The sequence below is a fragment of the Trachurus japonicus genome, chromosome 17 (assembly GCF_045865225.1).
Source record: "Trachurus japonicus isolate A0001 chromosome 17, Traja_1.0".
In the NCBI taxonomy this organism is placed as follows: domain Eukaryota; kingdom Metazoa; phylum Chordata; class Actinopteri; order Carangiformes; family Carangidae; genus Trachurus; species Trachurus japonicus.
In genome coordinates this window covers 21,253,696-21,270,706 of record NC_140923.1, presented here as the reverse complement: position 1 = coordinate 21,270,706, position 17,011 = coordinate 21,253,696, and the positions used below count along the sequence as shown (strand labels likewise).

At 48.0% G+C, this 17,011-nt stretch overlaps 1 protein-coding gene across 2 annotated transcripts in view; it reads right to left on the bottom strand.

Annotated features, from left to right (window-relative positions):
- chd7 (chromodomain helicase DNA binding protein 7) overlaps positions 1-17,011 on the bottom strand; it is a 74,259-nt gene that overhangs the window by 42,806 nt on the left and 14,442 nt on the right. For both annotated transcript variants that reach the window (XM_085806095.1, XM_085806096.1), the window contains exons 2-4: positions 12,642-14,272; positions 11,350-11,681; positions 4,950-5,422 (exon numbers count right to left, since the gene is read on the bottom strand). In XM_085806095.1, the coding sequence (XP_085662221.1) occupies positions 4,950-5,422; positions 11,350-11,681; positions 12,642-14,151 (2,315 nt within the window). In that variant the 5' untranslated portion in view covers positions 14,152-14,272. The remainder of the gene's footprint in view (positions 1-4,949; positions 5,423-11,349; positions 11,682-12,641; positions 14,273-17,011) is intronic.

The following is a 17,011-nucleotide window of genomic DNA, read 5'->3' as shown; positions in this document are numbered from 1 at the left end:
TTTCCATTTGTTGTCTCTTCCTTCAGATCAAAGTCAGCCCACACAAACTGCTCATGCAACCCAGGCACGTTTTAACCTGTTAATAGTTCCTCCCAGAATATTCAACAATTAATCGGCTTAGAAAAAAAAAAAAAAAATCAACAGCTACACTCTCCATGACTTAGTATTGCGTGATAATCACTATAATCATGGGCACTAGTCCACAGCCGAGTGGGGTCTATTTGGGGCTGAGGGCTGCTTATCAGCTGATTTAATCCCATCAGGATACTAAAGGTGCTTCATTACAGATTTAATTAGAAGGATTGTGATTCCATATTTTAATTGATTGTGATTTGTTTTGTTTTTTTACACTAGACCCTGGGAAAAAGTTCAACTTTTAGATACTGTGTACATTCTGAGTCACGTTTCCATGAGCGGTCCACATCACATGCAGCATGACTAATGTAAATCAACAGAGCCTTAAATCAATGCCAATGAAAAGACTTCTGTTCTGATACAATAAAGTTTTAGTAGTGTGGTAGTTGAGACATGAGTGTTGATGGAGTTGCTGTAAACTTTGCCGTTCTTTAGACACATGTCTTTGGCTTTTGCTCTGATCTGCTTCGTCAGCTGTAGAGATCCTGCACAGGCCCACAGGTGTGTGCTTTTCCACACCATGATGAACAAACTGGATTTTTCAGAGGTGGACTGAAGTCACCATCAAGAGAAATGGGATGAACCAAAACAGGGTGTCGGAATACGGATCAATATAATATGTTAGTTTTTTTCCTTTTTTAAATCCATTTTTAATCCATTGACTAAAATCTTATTTTTGATTTGACATTATGAGATATTGGGTTCAAAGGGTGGAACACAAATACACGTCATTAATATTAAATGTAAGTTAGTTAAGGAAAAGCAAGGAGTAACAAATGACAATGGGATAATATAAAAAATGGAACATGCTATCATCACTATGATGTGCAGGTTGATGGTGAATTGAAAACCTGTCGACAGTTCAACAAAATTTGAAATGGTAGGATCTTTTGCCTATATTTTCGTTTTAAGGCGTGTAGGACAACAGACATGCAAATCTCTTCACTTAACAGCAACATTACCTGATTTGTGGTGGTTGTGAAACGGCGAATGAAAAGTGAAAAACGGGGAAAAACAACAGCGTTGGAGGGGTTAATGTAGGGCCAGCGTCCTCGTTACGGCGATTAAAGCGGGGCTGCGGGCTGCCATGTGGCGGCTTATTTTTTCATACAGCGATGCAAACACACGGTGCAGAAAAAAGGAATTACACTGTGGCGTGGTATGGGCCACATGAGAAACTCTTGAGCTTTGGGGCTTATTTCTCCTCCCACTGGTGGAAATCTTGCACACACAAAAAAACGGAACATGTGTGCTAGTGGCCCATGCAGAGGGTTTTCTCTACAGCAAAAGGGGGAGTTTTTACATTTTCAAGGCTTTAATAAAGTATCTTAATGAGGCAGAAAAGCAGAAAAGGTAACTGTAAAAGAAACTAGCAGCTTCTCATAAGAACTCCAGACTCCATGACTTTCCTATGACTAATCAAGAGCTTAACTTCAGCAGAGACATACCTAAACTTCTCTCTAAAATCTGGAATTTAACATAGAGACAATGTGGGACAGCAGAGGGGAAAAGGAAACACCTCAGCCCTCGGTGCTTGGCTTCAATCAGACGGACAGAAGGAAGAGGGAAGATGGGGAGGGTGGAGTGGAGAGGAAAAAAGATGAAAGGATACACTCCTCTTTAGCAGGAAGAGGTGGGACTGAAGGGAGGGGAAAGGAGGAGAAAGAATAAAAGAGGAGAGTTGGGTGATTGCAGTAGTCCACCATTTTAGAGGAGCAGTGAATGGCCAGCAGCCATTATTATGCTAAATTAACCTGGGAGCTGCAGGCCGCCACTCAAGATGGAGGAGAGCCTGACAACAGATAAGGGCTAGTTTACCAACACACACACACACACACACACACACACGAAAGAGCGCTCCTACCCCCACATTTCCTCTGCACACACACACGCACACACACACACACACACTTGTGGCTGTGGAGTGGTCAGCGGCATGGCCTTCATTATCATTAGACGCCATTTTCTGCCACAAAGATTACCAACGACTCCTCCTCCGACACACATGCACACAAACACCAAAGGCCTGCCCCCCCTCACCGCCTGACACACTCACTCCAGGTCTCCTCACATTCCCCGCCCCCAACTCTTTTCTGCTGGCCTATGAATGCATAGACGCCGCACCCGCGCGCACGCACACACATGCACACGCGCACCTCCCCCAGCGCTGACCCCTGCCTGCTGCTTTGGCCCTCCCTCTTCCTTGGGATAAAAGGGGCTGAGAGGAAAGAGAGAGCGAGAGAGAGACTGAGGATGAGGACAGAGGGAAGAGAGAGAGAGAGAGAGGACAGGGGGAAGAGAGAGAGGAAAAAAAATAGAGAGGGGGGGAGAGAGAGAGAGAGAGAGAGAGAGAGAGAGAGAGAGAGAGAGAGAGAGAGATGGGGGGGGGGGGGCTGGGGGCGACACAATGAAAGCCCCTCTGACTCCCTGATACTACAAACGCTCTAAAATCCTCTCTCTACAATGCATCTGTACTGCAGGGCAGAAGTTACATGTATAGTTGACAGTGTAAAAGTAATGAGTTATAGTTACTTTCCTCAACAAGTAATTGAACTTAGTAACTGCAATATTACATTATAAAAGTAACTAATTACCAGGAACAGTAACTATTGCGTTACTTTGCATTACTCAGCCCTCTTAACTCTCTAACCCTAACCTCCCATTTTTTTGGAACTAACCAACTCACTCAGTATCCCTACGCACAGGCAGGAGGAATACTGAGTGAGTTGGTTAGGTGAGGTAGATAAACATCTTTTTCCCCCGACTCGTTGATGGACTGAAAAAGAAAATGTGTATGTGTATGTGTATTTAACATACACTTAAAAGGGTGTATTCTTTCGTGACGGGACTTCTTGAGTCAAGTAACAGCGCACTTCATTGTCAGTAACGGTGTTATAACGGGGGTAACAGTAACCTTTGTTATTACTCGTTACTGAAAAAAGTAGTGCTGGTATTGTATAACACCGTTACTCCCATCACTGATAGCCTGATTAGCACTCAGACGAGTGCAGACAGAGGAGAGGGAGAGAGCGTGACGACCAGGACTGGAGATCTAACCAAGTGAGCTGAAGCTGATATTGACAAACAGTGGTGCGTGCTGGATCTTGATCCAGCGGGCCTGCGTCCTGCTCTGAGGGGTTTTTAAATCTGATCAATATTTGCATGGCGATACACCGGGTGCTAGCATGCTAACATCTGGCTACTGTCAACAACACCAAAGGGTATTTATCAACCCAGGCTGCTGATCAGCTGCTGACTACACCTTCCATAGAGAGCTTAGTGCGTAAGGAGGAAGTTTTAAAAACATACAATTACTGACTGATGAGTGTCACAGACACAGCGGAGCACCGACCATGGACATGACTGGTCCGTTTGACTGCACAGCTGCAGCTAGCTGCTCCATTGTGCTCCGAAAACTATTAAACACATCACTGGGCCACTGTGTTGTACTGGCTGACATGTTCCTTTCATCATCATCATGAATACATACACTGTAGATTTTAGTTAAAGGGATATTTCAACATTTTGGCAAATTGGCCCATTGCCATAATCCCTAAATTATAGCAGTAGGTTAAATTTGTTACCTTTAATTGTCGGTGCAAGCTGTTTTTCGATCAGCGGGGCAGAGACGTGAGCTGCTCAGCTAACGCTACAGAGGCATATGCTATTTCTGGGTTTCCCTTAACAAACTCATTAAATACACAATCCAACAACGCTCTCATGGACAAGTTGTGACCTGCACATTCACCACGCTATGAAATAATAACGGAACATTACGAGACAGAGTTGTTTACGAGGCAAATACATAGCCAGAACTACATTTCAGAGAGCTGCTAGACAGAGTGACTTCAAAAATCCAAGTAGTTCCCAGTATTTGCTTTGTGTGTCGTAATGTTACATAGTCATTTGTTATTATTTAATAGCGTGGTGAATGTGCAGGTCACAACTTTTCCACAAGAGAGTTTTGGAGTTGTTGGATTGTGTATTTGATGAGTTTGATGGGGGAAACCCGGAAATAACATATCCCTCCATAGCGTTAGTTGGGTAGCTCGCATCTCTGCCCCGCCGTTTTAAAAACTGCTATGACTATAGAGATTATGGTAATGGGCCAATTTGCCAAAATGTTGAAATATCCCTTTGATAGACCCAGTTCCATGCACACCTTCCTGCTGGTCCAAACTTGAATAATGTGTCTTGATCAACCACAGAAAAAATAGAGGTGCTGGTTTGGGGACTTAAACTTCTATTTAGATTCGCTTACGTATTAGTGACCTGTTTTTTAAAGACTAACATCTTCACAAAGGATGAACGGGTTGGAGGACAGGTCAGGCAAGTCTAGGAGAAAACCATTGTTGAGTTTGGTGTTGTCATCAGATTTGCTCTTGATCCCTATCTAAAAAAAAACTGATGTGTACAGGCTTGTGTTTATATCCTCGAGTTCCTTTAGTGGCTGATATCAAAATTCACACGACAGATTTCTTTACTGTAATGGAGAGATTTTACCACATGCTAATAATTCTAAGAAAAAAGTACATGTGTCTACGAGTGTGAAATTGAGAGTCAGTATATTTTCTCAGTTATTTCCCATCTCCTGGTGTCTGTCTGAGCTGGCTACTACTGGTCACTTTCCATATGTGTAGTGTATTTGTGGAACTGAAAACATGACACTTCCACTTGACGGTTAACAGGGCCCAGTGTGTCTTTCACACTTTTCAGCATGTACGGTTTTTGTTAAGTTGGCTTGATACACTGGTACCTGCAACGCACACAACCAAACATACACACACAAAAAAATGAGGTAAAGCTGCTCCTACCCAGTTTTCTTGGGCGTCTTGGTCTTGGGTGTGGAGGACTTGGCTTTCTTCTCCTTCGGCTCTTTGGGGGTCTTGCCCATTTTGGGCGTCTTCGGGGTCTTGGGCTCTTTGGGCTCCTTGCCCTCTGCCTTCTCCTTTGGTTTCTTTTTCCGCTTTTTCTTCTCCTCCACCGGTGGTGAACCTCCCTCTACAGTCCCTTTGACGGTCACCTGTTCACCCGCGTCACTTCCTGATCTGGGAAACTCCGGTTTTAAGTCTTCCTCGGCTGCTCCTCCTTCTCTCGCCGTGTTCTTCCCTCCCTCTTCTTCCTCTCCCTCGACTACTTTTGCTTTCTTCTTCTTCTTCTTTTTTGGCTTGGTCTCCTGGTTGCTGGGCTGGTCTGTGCTGATAGGCTGGTTGGGCACTCCAGCACCAACGTTCGGCCTTTCAGGAGCCTTCACTGAGGCATCGCCTGACGGGTCCGCGGGGGAATGCTGGAGAGACGGAGAGAGAGAGAAATATATCTGTTAATGAGTTACTGAGCAAATTTGACTCGTGCTTAAAAACCTTAAAAAAAAAAAACATGATAATGAAATTAAAAACAACCCCAGTGCAAAGAAAACTTTGCTAAACAGCAAGTGCACAGTCAGATTTTGGCCCAAGGTGGACCAAGCAGAAGGATGAACCATGTTTTCAAATTCAGCCACACTGGAAATAATTTACACGTATACATACTGTGCATTCAATTAAAATATCAGGTAATCCATTGGCCAAAAATCTAAAACATCTGACTGTTCAAGCTTCTTAAATGTGACTGACGGGGTGGTGGGTGAACTGATCTGCCACCAGGGCAAAAATTCCTAGGGGAAATACTTAAAAGCTTAACAATTAGTAACTTTAAAAAATAACCACAGGTAACAAAGAATCAATTATATAAATATGACTATTTACAGGTTTTTATTTCAAAAGCAAAACCAGCAACAAGAAAGAATATTCTAGTTGGATGAAGATGATCAGTCTCCTCTCAGAAGCCAGAGGAAATAGATAAGGATTCAAACTGGAAAAACAGCTGATTTTTGCCATTTCTCCTTTAAAATGAGACTAAAAATGTTAATCAATGATAAAAAATGACTGGTGATTAATTTTCTGTTGACGGACTAACCGACTGATCATTTCATCTCTGGACTAAAAATCCCATCAAATGCCAATCAGCCTGGGCGCGTCGGCCGTCAAGCAGCTTCACTTCGGCGCCGGGTCGGCCTGTCAGTCAACACCGCTGCACTTTCTGCAGGGTGGAGGTTGAATTTGTCAGTAATGGCGGACTAAAGCGGAGGGGGAGGAGGGGATCCATCCATCCATCCATCCATCCATCCATCCACGCACATGGTTGCCACCCTCCGCCTCCTCCCTCCCTCCCCTTCAGGACTCCCTGTTGCTACGGTTTCCTCTCCACCGCTGCCTCCCTCCTCCAGCAGGGCTAACCTCAGTAAACAAACCGGCTGACACCTCATTTTCCCTCCTCCCTTGCTCTCCTGTAGACTAAATCCTCTCTCCTTCTTCCTCCACCTCCTCATTGCTCCCCAAGTAAGCTTTCTGTGACAGGAAACTGGTTACCAGCTGTTGGGAGCCTCTCCAGCTGCCTCTCCTCCCTTTTCCCTCTCTTCTAGCCCTCCCTCCCTCCCTCCTGCTTCCTCTCTCTCCAGCTGCTCAGGGTCCCAGTAGCAGATGGGAAATCAGGCATCATGACACGAATAAATTATCTCCATACTTCAAAAAGGCACGACGAGGGAGTGTGTGTGTGTGTGTGCGTGGATCATGTGAGAGAGTGAGAGAAGACTGCGCCTTTGAGAGTGTGTGTGTGCGTGTGTGTGCACTTTGGGCTGTGTGTAAGTGTGTCAATGAGGTGTGTGTGAGCATCAGCAAGTTTGGAGTAAAATGCTACAGCAGCAGCTCCCCTCTGTACACACACATACACACACACACAGCTTGGTTGTGCTCACATGGCGGAGTAAAGAGTCTAACTTAAAGTCCACTTCCACTGGAGAATGCTAATGTACTTTCTCTCACACAGACCAAACAACTGCAAGGTCACATCACACAAACCACTGCACACAAACACCTGCTAAGCGCACACTTAAAGCCGGCCGTTTAGACACACAAATGGGAGGCTGGAGGTGTAGCTGAGGGCGAGAGACAGACAGTCAGAGAGGGAGAGAGAGAGAGAGAGGGAAAGACAGATGAGGGGAGCGCATTGCCCTGCGATAAATCTGTCCTCCTGCCAAGCCTCCCAGATAATCAATCACACGAATGACAATGGAGACACACAAAGTGTTTACACAATCATAAACACACACACACACACGCAGGCTGGAGGCTGCAGCAGAGTGTTCACTTCTTTCCAGCAGGGATGTGATGTTTCATCCTTCTCTGTTGAAGCGCCATCGACATCATCATCATCCTCCTCCTCATCCACTTATTAAAACAGTTAACTGGAACGCCGTCACCCATAACCCAGTTAAATAAACACATCCTTCATAGACGCAACACAACACGACGGCCGCGTGGCTGATACAGCAGATACAGTGTTGAGTTTCATGGAGGATGGAATGGGGGGGGGGGTGGGCTGGGGGCGATGAAGGGTTAAATCTGTCCGGGCAAAAACACTTAAGAGTCCCAAGTGATGGGGCTGAAAGGAAACCATGCTCTGTCCTCTGTCTGTCCATCAGCTGCCTACTACTTCCCTCCATTCAACAGGATCTGATGTGATCAGGTCCACGTCTCTATGTCCAGGACCGACATACAAGACCAAACCGGTTTGTTCTGGGCTCATCTGTGGTAGAAATGGATATATAATGATTTTTATATGATTACTTTTCTGTCTGAAAACTGTCTTGCATCAAATCATTGTTGTGCCATGATTAGCTTCTGCTGTACCACACCCAGCCTTTGCAAAGCTTGACTGCACTTTCTCAGTACTTGCTTTTGGTTCGTCGTGTTTCAGTCCATCAAATGTGGGTCGACAGATACTGAAGCAGGCAAAAAGATCCCAACTGTACCTTCAAGCATATGTCTTAACAAATCCATGGTCCCTTTAAAAGTTAAAACCAATTTCAATTCAGAAATCTTGATAACAAAACTATGATATAATGTAGGGATTTGATTTGACAAATGGATATTCTTTAGGTTTAAGCGGCCGTAACTTTAGTGTTTAACTGTTGAGCCGTTCAGAAATTTGCATTAATTCCATGTTTGTTGCATATCAGGTGCAAGTGAAGCTGTCTGATGCCTGTTGTCGGGGACCTGTGCAGCTGCAAGCAACGTTTTGGTTCTCATGATTTGTCCCTTTCAAATGATTAAGCATTGCACCTGTACCTCCACCAGCGTATGTCAGTCCTAGCCCGCAGAGTTTGCATTTAATAACATTGTCTTCTAAAAATATGACCGCTTGCCTTTCTCTTCCATTTCCTGACTGTAGAAGATGATCACATGCAAAGTACTTTTATTCCCATTCATTTTCCCTGCTGCAATATTGTCATTTAGTAGCCTATTCATACTTTTGTGATGATCGAGACCTGTTTGTGGTAATTTTTTTTTTTTAAAACTGCACATTGATTTTGCACATTTTATGGGGAAAGTGTTTTTGTGTGTGATTTTTTCTCGACATCTGGTTTATTACCAACGGCCGTCTGTGCACGTGAATGCAGCATCAGTTTAACGCTCCATTCCTCCTCACTGCGTTACCACAGTGACTTTTCACAGACGCCACCTCGACCTGAACCGACAGCTCCGGTGTCTCCGCTGAGTTTCCGTGGTTTCCTACCGTCACACTGCCACTGAACGTAAAAACATGGCAGCCAGCACCGAGCTTACCCGCTCCATGTATATATGAATGATATGAACGGCAAATTCAGAGCTTATCGGAACACTTCAGTTTGCTGATGGGGGGGATTACTGATGAATGAAAAACGTACTTTTGAACTAAATAATCGATTTTTGTGAATAGATAACAGGAGAAGTTACACAATGTCCCTTTAAATCATCTAGCATATGTACAGAAGGAAACGCAGCCTTCAGACACTAGCAGCAGCGGGCTCTTCAGGTAGGGTAGGGTAAGATCTTTCCATACAACCTCCACCACCAAAACCAAGATGAGTCAGTCAGCTGGCTGAGAAGCAGCTGGGTGAAGTGACCACACAGAGATGACGTGCCCTCCAAAGACCAATGTGTCATCTTTCATTATAAGGATGAAACCAAACTAATGGTCTGTGGCACCGTGTCGGTAGGTAGGTAGGTAAGTAGGTATCCCCTGCTCTGATAGGACGGATAATCAACAACTATGATGAACAGAAACAAACAGCAGTGTTAAGGCGAGTGTCTGAGTATCACTGAGAGAAGACTACGAGGCATTCAAGGAACCTTTTCAGTGTTGAAATTCACACTACTGTGGGGATCGTCAGAAGCGTGTCCTCCAAGATGCATATCCTCGGTGAGATGGATGCGACGGCAGCTCGCTGACAGGGTGCGGGGGAGGGGGAGGGGCGAGCCAGGCATGTTATATGTCAGCTAGAGCGCTGCACGCAACACACTGTGTGTGTGTGTGAGATGTAGAATAAAGGTCACAGCGCAGCGCTCTGCCAGAGTTGTGACCTTGAGCTGCTGACGAAGGCAGGCGTGCGTGTGTGCGTGCGCGCGCCTGTGTGTGTGTGTGTGTGTGTGTGTGTGTGTAATAACCATGCTTAGTGAACAGATGGAGCTTAGAGTACCAGACATACAGTCATCATGACTGACTGGCCAGCTTGGGGTGTGTGTGTGTGTGTGTGTCTCTTTCTAACAAGTGCATCATGAGGCACAGAGAGAACTCCCTCCTGCGCAGCGCACACACACACACACACACACCACTGCTAGTACTACTCCAGATAGGGTATCCTATTTCTCCAGGCACAATTGCCGTCCCATTCCAGACCGCACTATCCCAAGCCGCGCTGTCGACGTGTGTGTGTCTGTGATCGTGGGCGCTGATGGGGGGGGGGGCTGCGGGCCTGAAGCTAGAATCTTAGGAGGGGTGGTGGGGCGTTGTGGGCACGGGCGAGCGAGGAGGACCGGGAGCTCACCAGTCAACCTGGCATCTAGGTCAGAAGTGCTGGATAAATTAAGTGTGACGGCTGAAATGTCAACCAGGAATGGCAGCAGCGCGGGCTGCGAGGTGGGGGTGGGGGGGCTGGTCAGAGAGCAGAAGGGAGCTAGAATGATAGAGAAAGAGGGGACTAGATCTCTCTCTCTCTCTTTGCGTGTGTGTGTGTGGCCACAGGGCTGCCATTGTGTGTGAATGGGTCAGTGGAGAAAGGGGGCTTTGAGCAACAAAACAAGCTAATGGAAGCCAGGGGGGGCACGTGACGCAGGGCAGCGGTGACGGTGCACGCTCACACACAAACATGGAAGTTGCCATTGAGAACTGCGAACCGCTTCCCACCAGCCTCCCCCCTCCTTCCTCCCCGTCTTCTCTGCTTGAGATCCTAGACTCCCTCTCTTGAGATCTTTGCTTGTTTTCCCACTTCATTCCTCTTAGTGTTTTCCCCTCCCCCAATCTCTTAATCACCCTCCAGCTTTTTTTTTTCCCCGCTTTCCTCTTCTCTCTCTCTCTCTCCTTTCCCCCCTCTCACTGTCTCCTCTTTCAAAACTGTCTCTCTGGACATCCGGCTACACAAACTGTCTGACTCTCTGGACATCCGGCCAGCGCAGCGTTAACGAAGAGATGACACCCCCCCCCCCCCCCTCTGAAATGGATAAGACAAACAGAGAGACAGACAGGCAGAGGGAGCGGAAAGAGAGGAGACGGGGAGAAAGGAGAGACAGGAAGGGAGGTTTCCTCTGCAGAGGAGGGGGTGGGGGGTGGGGGGGAGATGTGGGAGCAAGAGGGAGGAGAGATTATGTTGGTGGCGCCTCTCTGTGTATGTGCATGCGTGTGTGTATGTGTGTTGCACACGTGTCTCAGGATATGCAGCTCACAGGAAACAAACAGCTGCAAAAATCCATCCCCCCCCCCCCCCCCACACGCACGCACACACGGAAACACAACCACAACCACACAAGGCCGAAAGCAGAAGACACAAAGGGCAAAAAAAACAAAAAAAAACACACACACCGATATGAACGCACACAAAACCCCAGTGAAGCAGGGCCCGATGCGCCGCTGTGCTTTCAAATGTCATGTACACACACACATTTATGCACACACACTGCACACTTCCCTTACACTCTAAACACACACATTCCCCCACCCACATGAAAAATAAACATTCAGATGAAATACACCCACACATGAAAACAAATGCACATAGTTTTGATCTCCATCTCTCACACACTCACACACACACACGCAGTGATGCTACCACATCAAAGCGTTTGTTTGACGGAGACTCACCTGTATGTGAGGCACTTTCTGTGGGGTGAGAGGGGGGGAGGAGAGTGGGTGAGAGGTGGGAGGCGTGGGCGCCCATGGGTTGGATCCCTGGTTGGATTGGGGGGGCGTGCTCTGCAGGTGGTGGGGGGGCAGGTGCGCCTGCTGCTGCGACTGAGCGTTCTGGGCAGCCGGCGCTAAACCCTGGTTTGAGGCCGGCGCTCCGTGCTGGCTGACAGGTGGACACTGGAAGCCCATGGGCGAGGACTGCAGGGGCTGCCCGCTGCGAGAGGCCTGCTGCTGGGCCTGCAGCAGACGCTGGTCCCCTCCCTGGCTGACTGGAGCTTCGTGAGGTCCTGGGGAGGAGAGGGGGACAATATAACCACCGACAACAAGTAGAAACGGTGTGTTGTGTAGGCTGGGGCCGTCAGAACGAACTACGCTTTTTGAACTCTGAATTCAAATTCTATTAAAAATGAGAAAATTCTAAGGTGGAAACTGAAATTCCAACGTCTGCCTTCTGCAACGACGCAAATTAAGGGCTAGTAAACATGTTTTAATCGATTGATCCACCACCACTTGTGTGTGCTGATCACGGATCAACTGTGATCCGTTGCACCACTACTTATAAAATTTTGATTTCCCTTCTTAAAGTTTGATATTGAGTTGGTAAAACTTGCAAATGTTACATAACATATTTGGTTGGAATGCCCTTTAGTGGACACGGGACGTAATAATAAGCTGGTGCAGGTGATGAGCTATAGGAAACATAAAAAAGAAAACCAATTAAAATGTGAATATTTAACATAAGAAGCATTAGAAATTTGAATCTGATTTGAGTGGAGATTGACAGCTCTAGTGTAGAGCTGCAACTACATCATCTGGGCTGACAACACGTCTGAGGTTGTTGCATCGTCCATTCTGTTCATCTGGCATCATGCATATAGTATTTCCAGGACGACATATTTAATGAGGTAGAGATATGTGCAAGATTTAAAAAACTTTTTCATTTTTAATGTCAAATATTGCCAAATACACTCTCTCCAATACTTTATGGGTGTAACAGAATTTTAAAAATCCAATGAGTTTTGGATCACAACTATCAATATACCGGTAATCCTGTTTGTTTTTTTTATTATTCACATACTACATGAAGGGTATGAGACAGCTAAACTATCAAATCAATGTTGTCAATGTCAATGTATATTTTTCTACCTGTTACTATGTAAATGTTTACAGTGAAGTTTCATTGTCTCTAAATAAAATAAAATGTTAAAGTAAAGAAATAAGGAAGGCTCCAGCTGTGCGGAGCTTACCTTGCTGTTGCTGGAGCTGGGGCCTGTTTGGACCCATCTGTGCGCCGCGCTGTGGTCCCATGCCCGGGTACATCTGCCCCGCGTTGGGGGGCATGGCGTGGGGCTGCTGGTGTTGGGGGTGCGGGGCAGATAAAGGAGTCTGGGGAGTCCTCTGAGGATGAGGCATAGCGTTGGGCGGAGACTGCAGGGCTGTGTACCCTGCCACCTCCGGCGGCCCGGCTAGTCCTGCGCTGGGGGGTCTGCCCTGCTGGGGGGGAGGGGTTGGGGTTCCCAGAACCCGCATGGGGGACATGGATGAGGGGGAGGGGTAGGATCCCTGAGCTGGGGGGGCGAGGTGAGATGGGGGCTGGTTTTGGGACTGGGGCACGTTCTGGGGGTGCTGGGTGTGGTTTAGGGGGTGCATAGGCTGGCCCTGCTGGCCCGCCTGCTGCTGCATAGGGGCAGGGTGGGTCTGGAGGGGCTGCTGTTGGTGCGCCGGCGCGGGGGGGTACCGCTGGCCCTGCTGCCCCGCTGCCGGGCCCGATCCCTGGGTAAACCTCTGGCCCAGCTGCCCCGGCCCCATGGCCTGGCCACTGTTGGTGCTAATGTTAGCATTAGCGCTCTGGCCCATCCCGGGTCCGATGGCTCCGTACTGGGCCTGGTAGCCGGGGTACTGGCCTCCCCCTCCCCCGAATCCCCCCATGCCCTGTTGGTGCTGGTGGGCATGCGGGGGCTGTCGGGACGGGGAGTGCGGGTATCGGGGTGCGTGGCCCATGTTGGGGTAGCCCTGGGGCTGCGGCTGGGGCTGCGGGTGTCGCATCTGGCCTCCTCCCATCCCGACGTGTCCCAGGTAGTGAGAGGGGTCCTGAGCGGGAGGGGGTGGGGCCATGGTCTGCGGAGCGTAGTGTTGGGTCATGCGGGCTGCGTTGGGTGTGGGCGGGCCCTGCATCCCGCCGTAGTTGCCTTGAGACATCTGGTAGCCTCCGATCTGATTGGGGCCGGCCCCCGGCTGCGTCGGCGGCGTCTGATAGGCCGGTCTGCTCGCCTGCTGCTGCTGCTGCTGCTGCTGCGGCTGCTGGCCCCAGACCCCGCCCCCACCGCCACCTCCTCCGCCAGCGTCGCCCGGGTACCCGTGGCAGGGGTTGCTGGAGTTAGCTGGGTTGTTATGGTAGTGGGAGGCCATGCCGTTCATGGCCGGATTCACATTTGGCGGCCCCTGGGTGGGGCCGTTCTGGGCCATCATTCGACCCCCCGGGGCCCCGGACTGCTCGTAGCCCGCGTAGGGGCCGTGGTCGTACATTTGCCCCAGCTTCGGTTGCCCCGGTCCGGTCCCGGTGCCATGGATCATTCCCTGGTGGTAACCCCGGTTGCCCTGGTGCTCGTGGTTCAGAGAGGGATTGGTCTGCTGGGCTAGGGGGTTGGGCTGGCCGGGGGCAGGCTGCTGAGGGAAGCAACCTCCCAGACCGTCCAGTCCATCTGAGAACAGCCCCGCATCGTCCCCGAATAAACTCAGCATCCCTGGGTCCGCCATGGCTGGGTGGTGGGCCCTCGGATGGAGAGGGGGCTGGATGGAGGGAGGTGTGTTGTGCAGTGAGGAGCTAATTAGCTAGCTGCTAATTTGAAGCTTGTTACTCCATGGTCCTCATTCGGTTCTGAAGAGAGAGAGAAGGAGGGGTTAGGAAATATCTTACTTTGTCAATAGTTTAAACAAACTTGTTCAATTCTTATTACATGGCAAGCAAGATTTTGACATCAAGCAAAAAGCAATTAAATAATTTGAACACTTATTTTTACCTGCATTTCACTGTTTAGTTTTAACCATGAAATTTTCACATTTTAGAAAGTAATCTCATAAATAAATCACAATCCTGGCCAGCACAAGTTTTTAGTTTGCCCAAAGTTACTGTCCTTGTTTGGATAGTTCATCACACAAACTCATTTGTTCAACCGTCTCAGCAGCCTGTTGGCTCTTGTGCAAAGGTGCAACAGATTAACTTGCATGTTTAGCAAGTTAATCTGTTGTAACCAGCCCAGAAAAAAAATGCACCAATTGGAAAAAAAAAAAACTCTCCCTCATTCACACACAACCCAAAACACACACTCTTCATATTAGCACTCCTTCCAAACCCTCCCCCACCTCCATTTTACAACCGAACAAAAGAGCTTCTTTCTTTTTCAACACACACTTGAAGTCATTGAATGTGTGTGTGTTAGAACAAAAGGGCCCAGCAGATGCAACTCTGTTTGAACAGCAGCAGCTGCCATCCAGTCGGCCAGCAATCAGCCAGCCAACAGACCAGGGAGGGCCTTCCACACAGCAGCCAAGCGCTGGGTAGCGGCTGGGCTAGCAGGCCATGTGGCTAGCTAGCCCAGTGCTGTCTGATGGGACTGGCTATAGAGGGAAAACCTAAATGTGTAATGTGAGGAAACATCTGAGAGACGGGGCGACCAAGCCGACACTCAGTCTATCAGACGGAGAGGGTCAAGGCGCTGTAAGTGGATCTAAGCATGCATGAACGAGTAGGTGTACAGGAGGCTGAGGGAGGATTGCACAGACTCCTTCAACCCCCCAGCCACCACCACACCACACTCACACTCCACTTTTCCACCCAAAAGAACCTGATGCCAGTTCGGTGCTCAACTGGTTCCAGCCTAGTGCCTCCAAAGAACCAGTTTGCTTTTCCTAACACCAGGCGCTTGTTGTCGCTTTAAAAAATGGCCGTTCAATGTTTTAGCTGTTCCTGTTTGGTCCGCTCCCAGCCCCTTGCATCATCGGTTCCTAGCCCTGGACCAGCTTGGAGTTGGTGCTTTCTTGGAACCAGTTTTAAGAACCAAGAACCGGTGCTTAGGCGGAGGGAAAGCGAAGAACCGGCTCTGGAACTAGTTTGGTGGAAAAGGACTTAAAATAAAAAAACACACACGCCTCAAATAAGTTGGATTTGAGTGTACAGTTAGCCCAGGATGTATCAGGCGAGAAACAGAGTACATCCTGGACAGCTTGGTAATCACACAGCAGTCATGCTTTTGAGTCAAATGAATCCTTTTGGTGTCACAGAAACAACAGCGATAAGAGGAAAGAAATGGCAAATATTAAGTGGCAGTGTAGCGTTTGTGTGTTTCACAAGCGCCGCTGTTTCCTGTCACAGGGCCGATGTGAACGATTGAAAAACTGGATGCTGCTCTCAGTCACAGAGTTAACACTGCAGAAGCAGGACTTAAGCAGAACCTGGTACCTGACTGGACCTTGTAAGGAGTGCCACAAGCAACTGACATCACTGCTTTGTATTTGCGTTGGTCCCTCTGTGCTGATACAGTATGCACATATGGTTGAATTCACAATACAGCTATGTTTTCCCCCATTATTTTACTGTTGTCAGTCAGAAACAGTGACTGAAGTGCTCCCCATCATGAAGCCACCAGCTGTCACTTCTAAATCATGTCCAAGCTGCGACTACAAGCCTTAAATCACAACATAAGTTGATAAAATCCCCAGACACTTAAAAACAACTTGTGCTGTCCTTTAGGCTGTATTTACTAGTTGAGAGAAAGATGGAGGCTACTTCTCTCTGTCATTTAGTCTTTTGGCTGGATGCAGGAGAGATGTGTCTCTCAGGCAAGGCCAGTAAAAGCTCCATCCTTGGAGAAGGAAGCCAAGTTTTGTCCACAAAGTCACCAGATTTATTGCACGGAGCTGATGGAAGTCTAAAACGTTTTGGCGAATTCACTTTGAAAGGGCAATTGCCCGTGGGTAAACTGCAGTGCTCTGTACCCCATGTGGTGGGGTACCTTCATGACTCGGTCACATGACATTCTGCTGACCAATGGGGAGACTGGCTCCCTCGCTTCCCTCGGTCAGTCACAGCCACATGTGTTCATAGGGTGGCCCCACTGTTATCCAGGCATTTCAGCCACTCGCTCACCTCAGTGTACAGATGTTAATGGTCTCGTTGTTCTAGCCATTTGTAATTTCAGTCAATAGCCACTAAGGCTGCCCCCAAATAGTCGACCGAGAAGTCATTACGCGACCAAAATTTCATTGGTAGATTGGTCGCAGGAAAAAAAAAAAACACTTGGAGCCATGTCTTGTCAAAATTAATTCAAAATTAATTCAAAATTTATATGAATGGGGGCGGTCCCTGCGATGTTGCGGTTGTTCATGAGCTGTGTGATGTGTGAGACTATGGCTGTGTATCGTCCAATGAGGGCCGGGGGTGGGGGCACAGTCTCATTCATTAATGGCGTTTCATTATCTGCGCCGGTTAGTCGACTAATCACCCTAAATGATGACTATTGGTCGCCCAAGAAAATCTTTGGTCGGGGGCAGTCCGCTCCATACACCCATGAAACTGAGTTGAGTGTATCACTGCTGTTATGACTATAAAATACCTGCC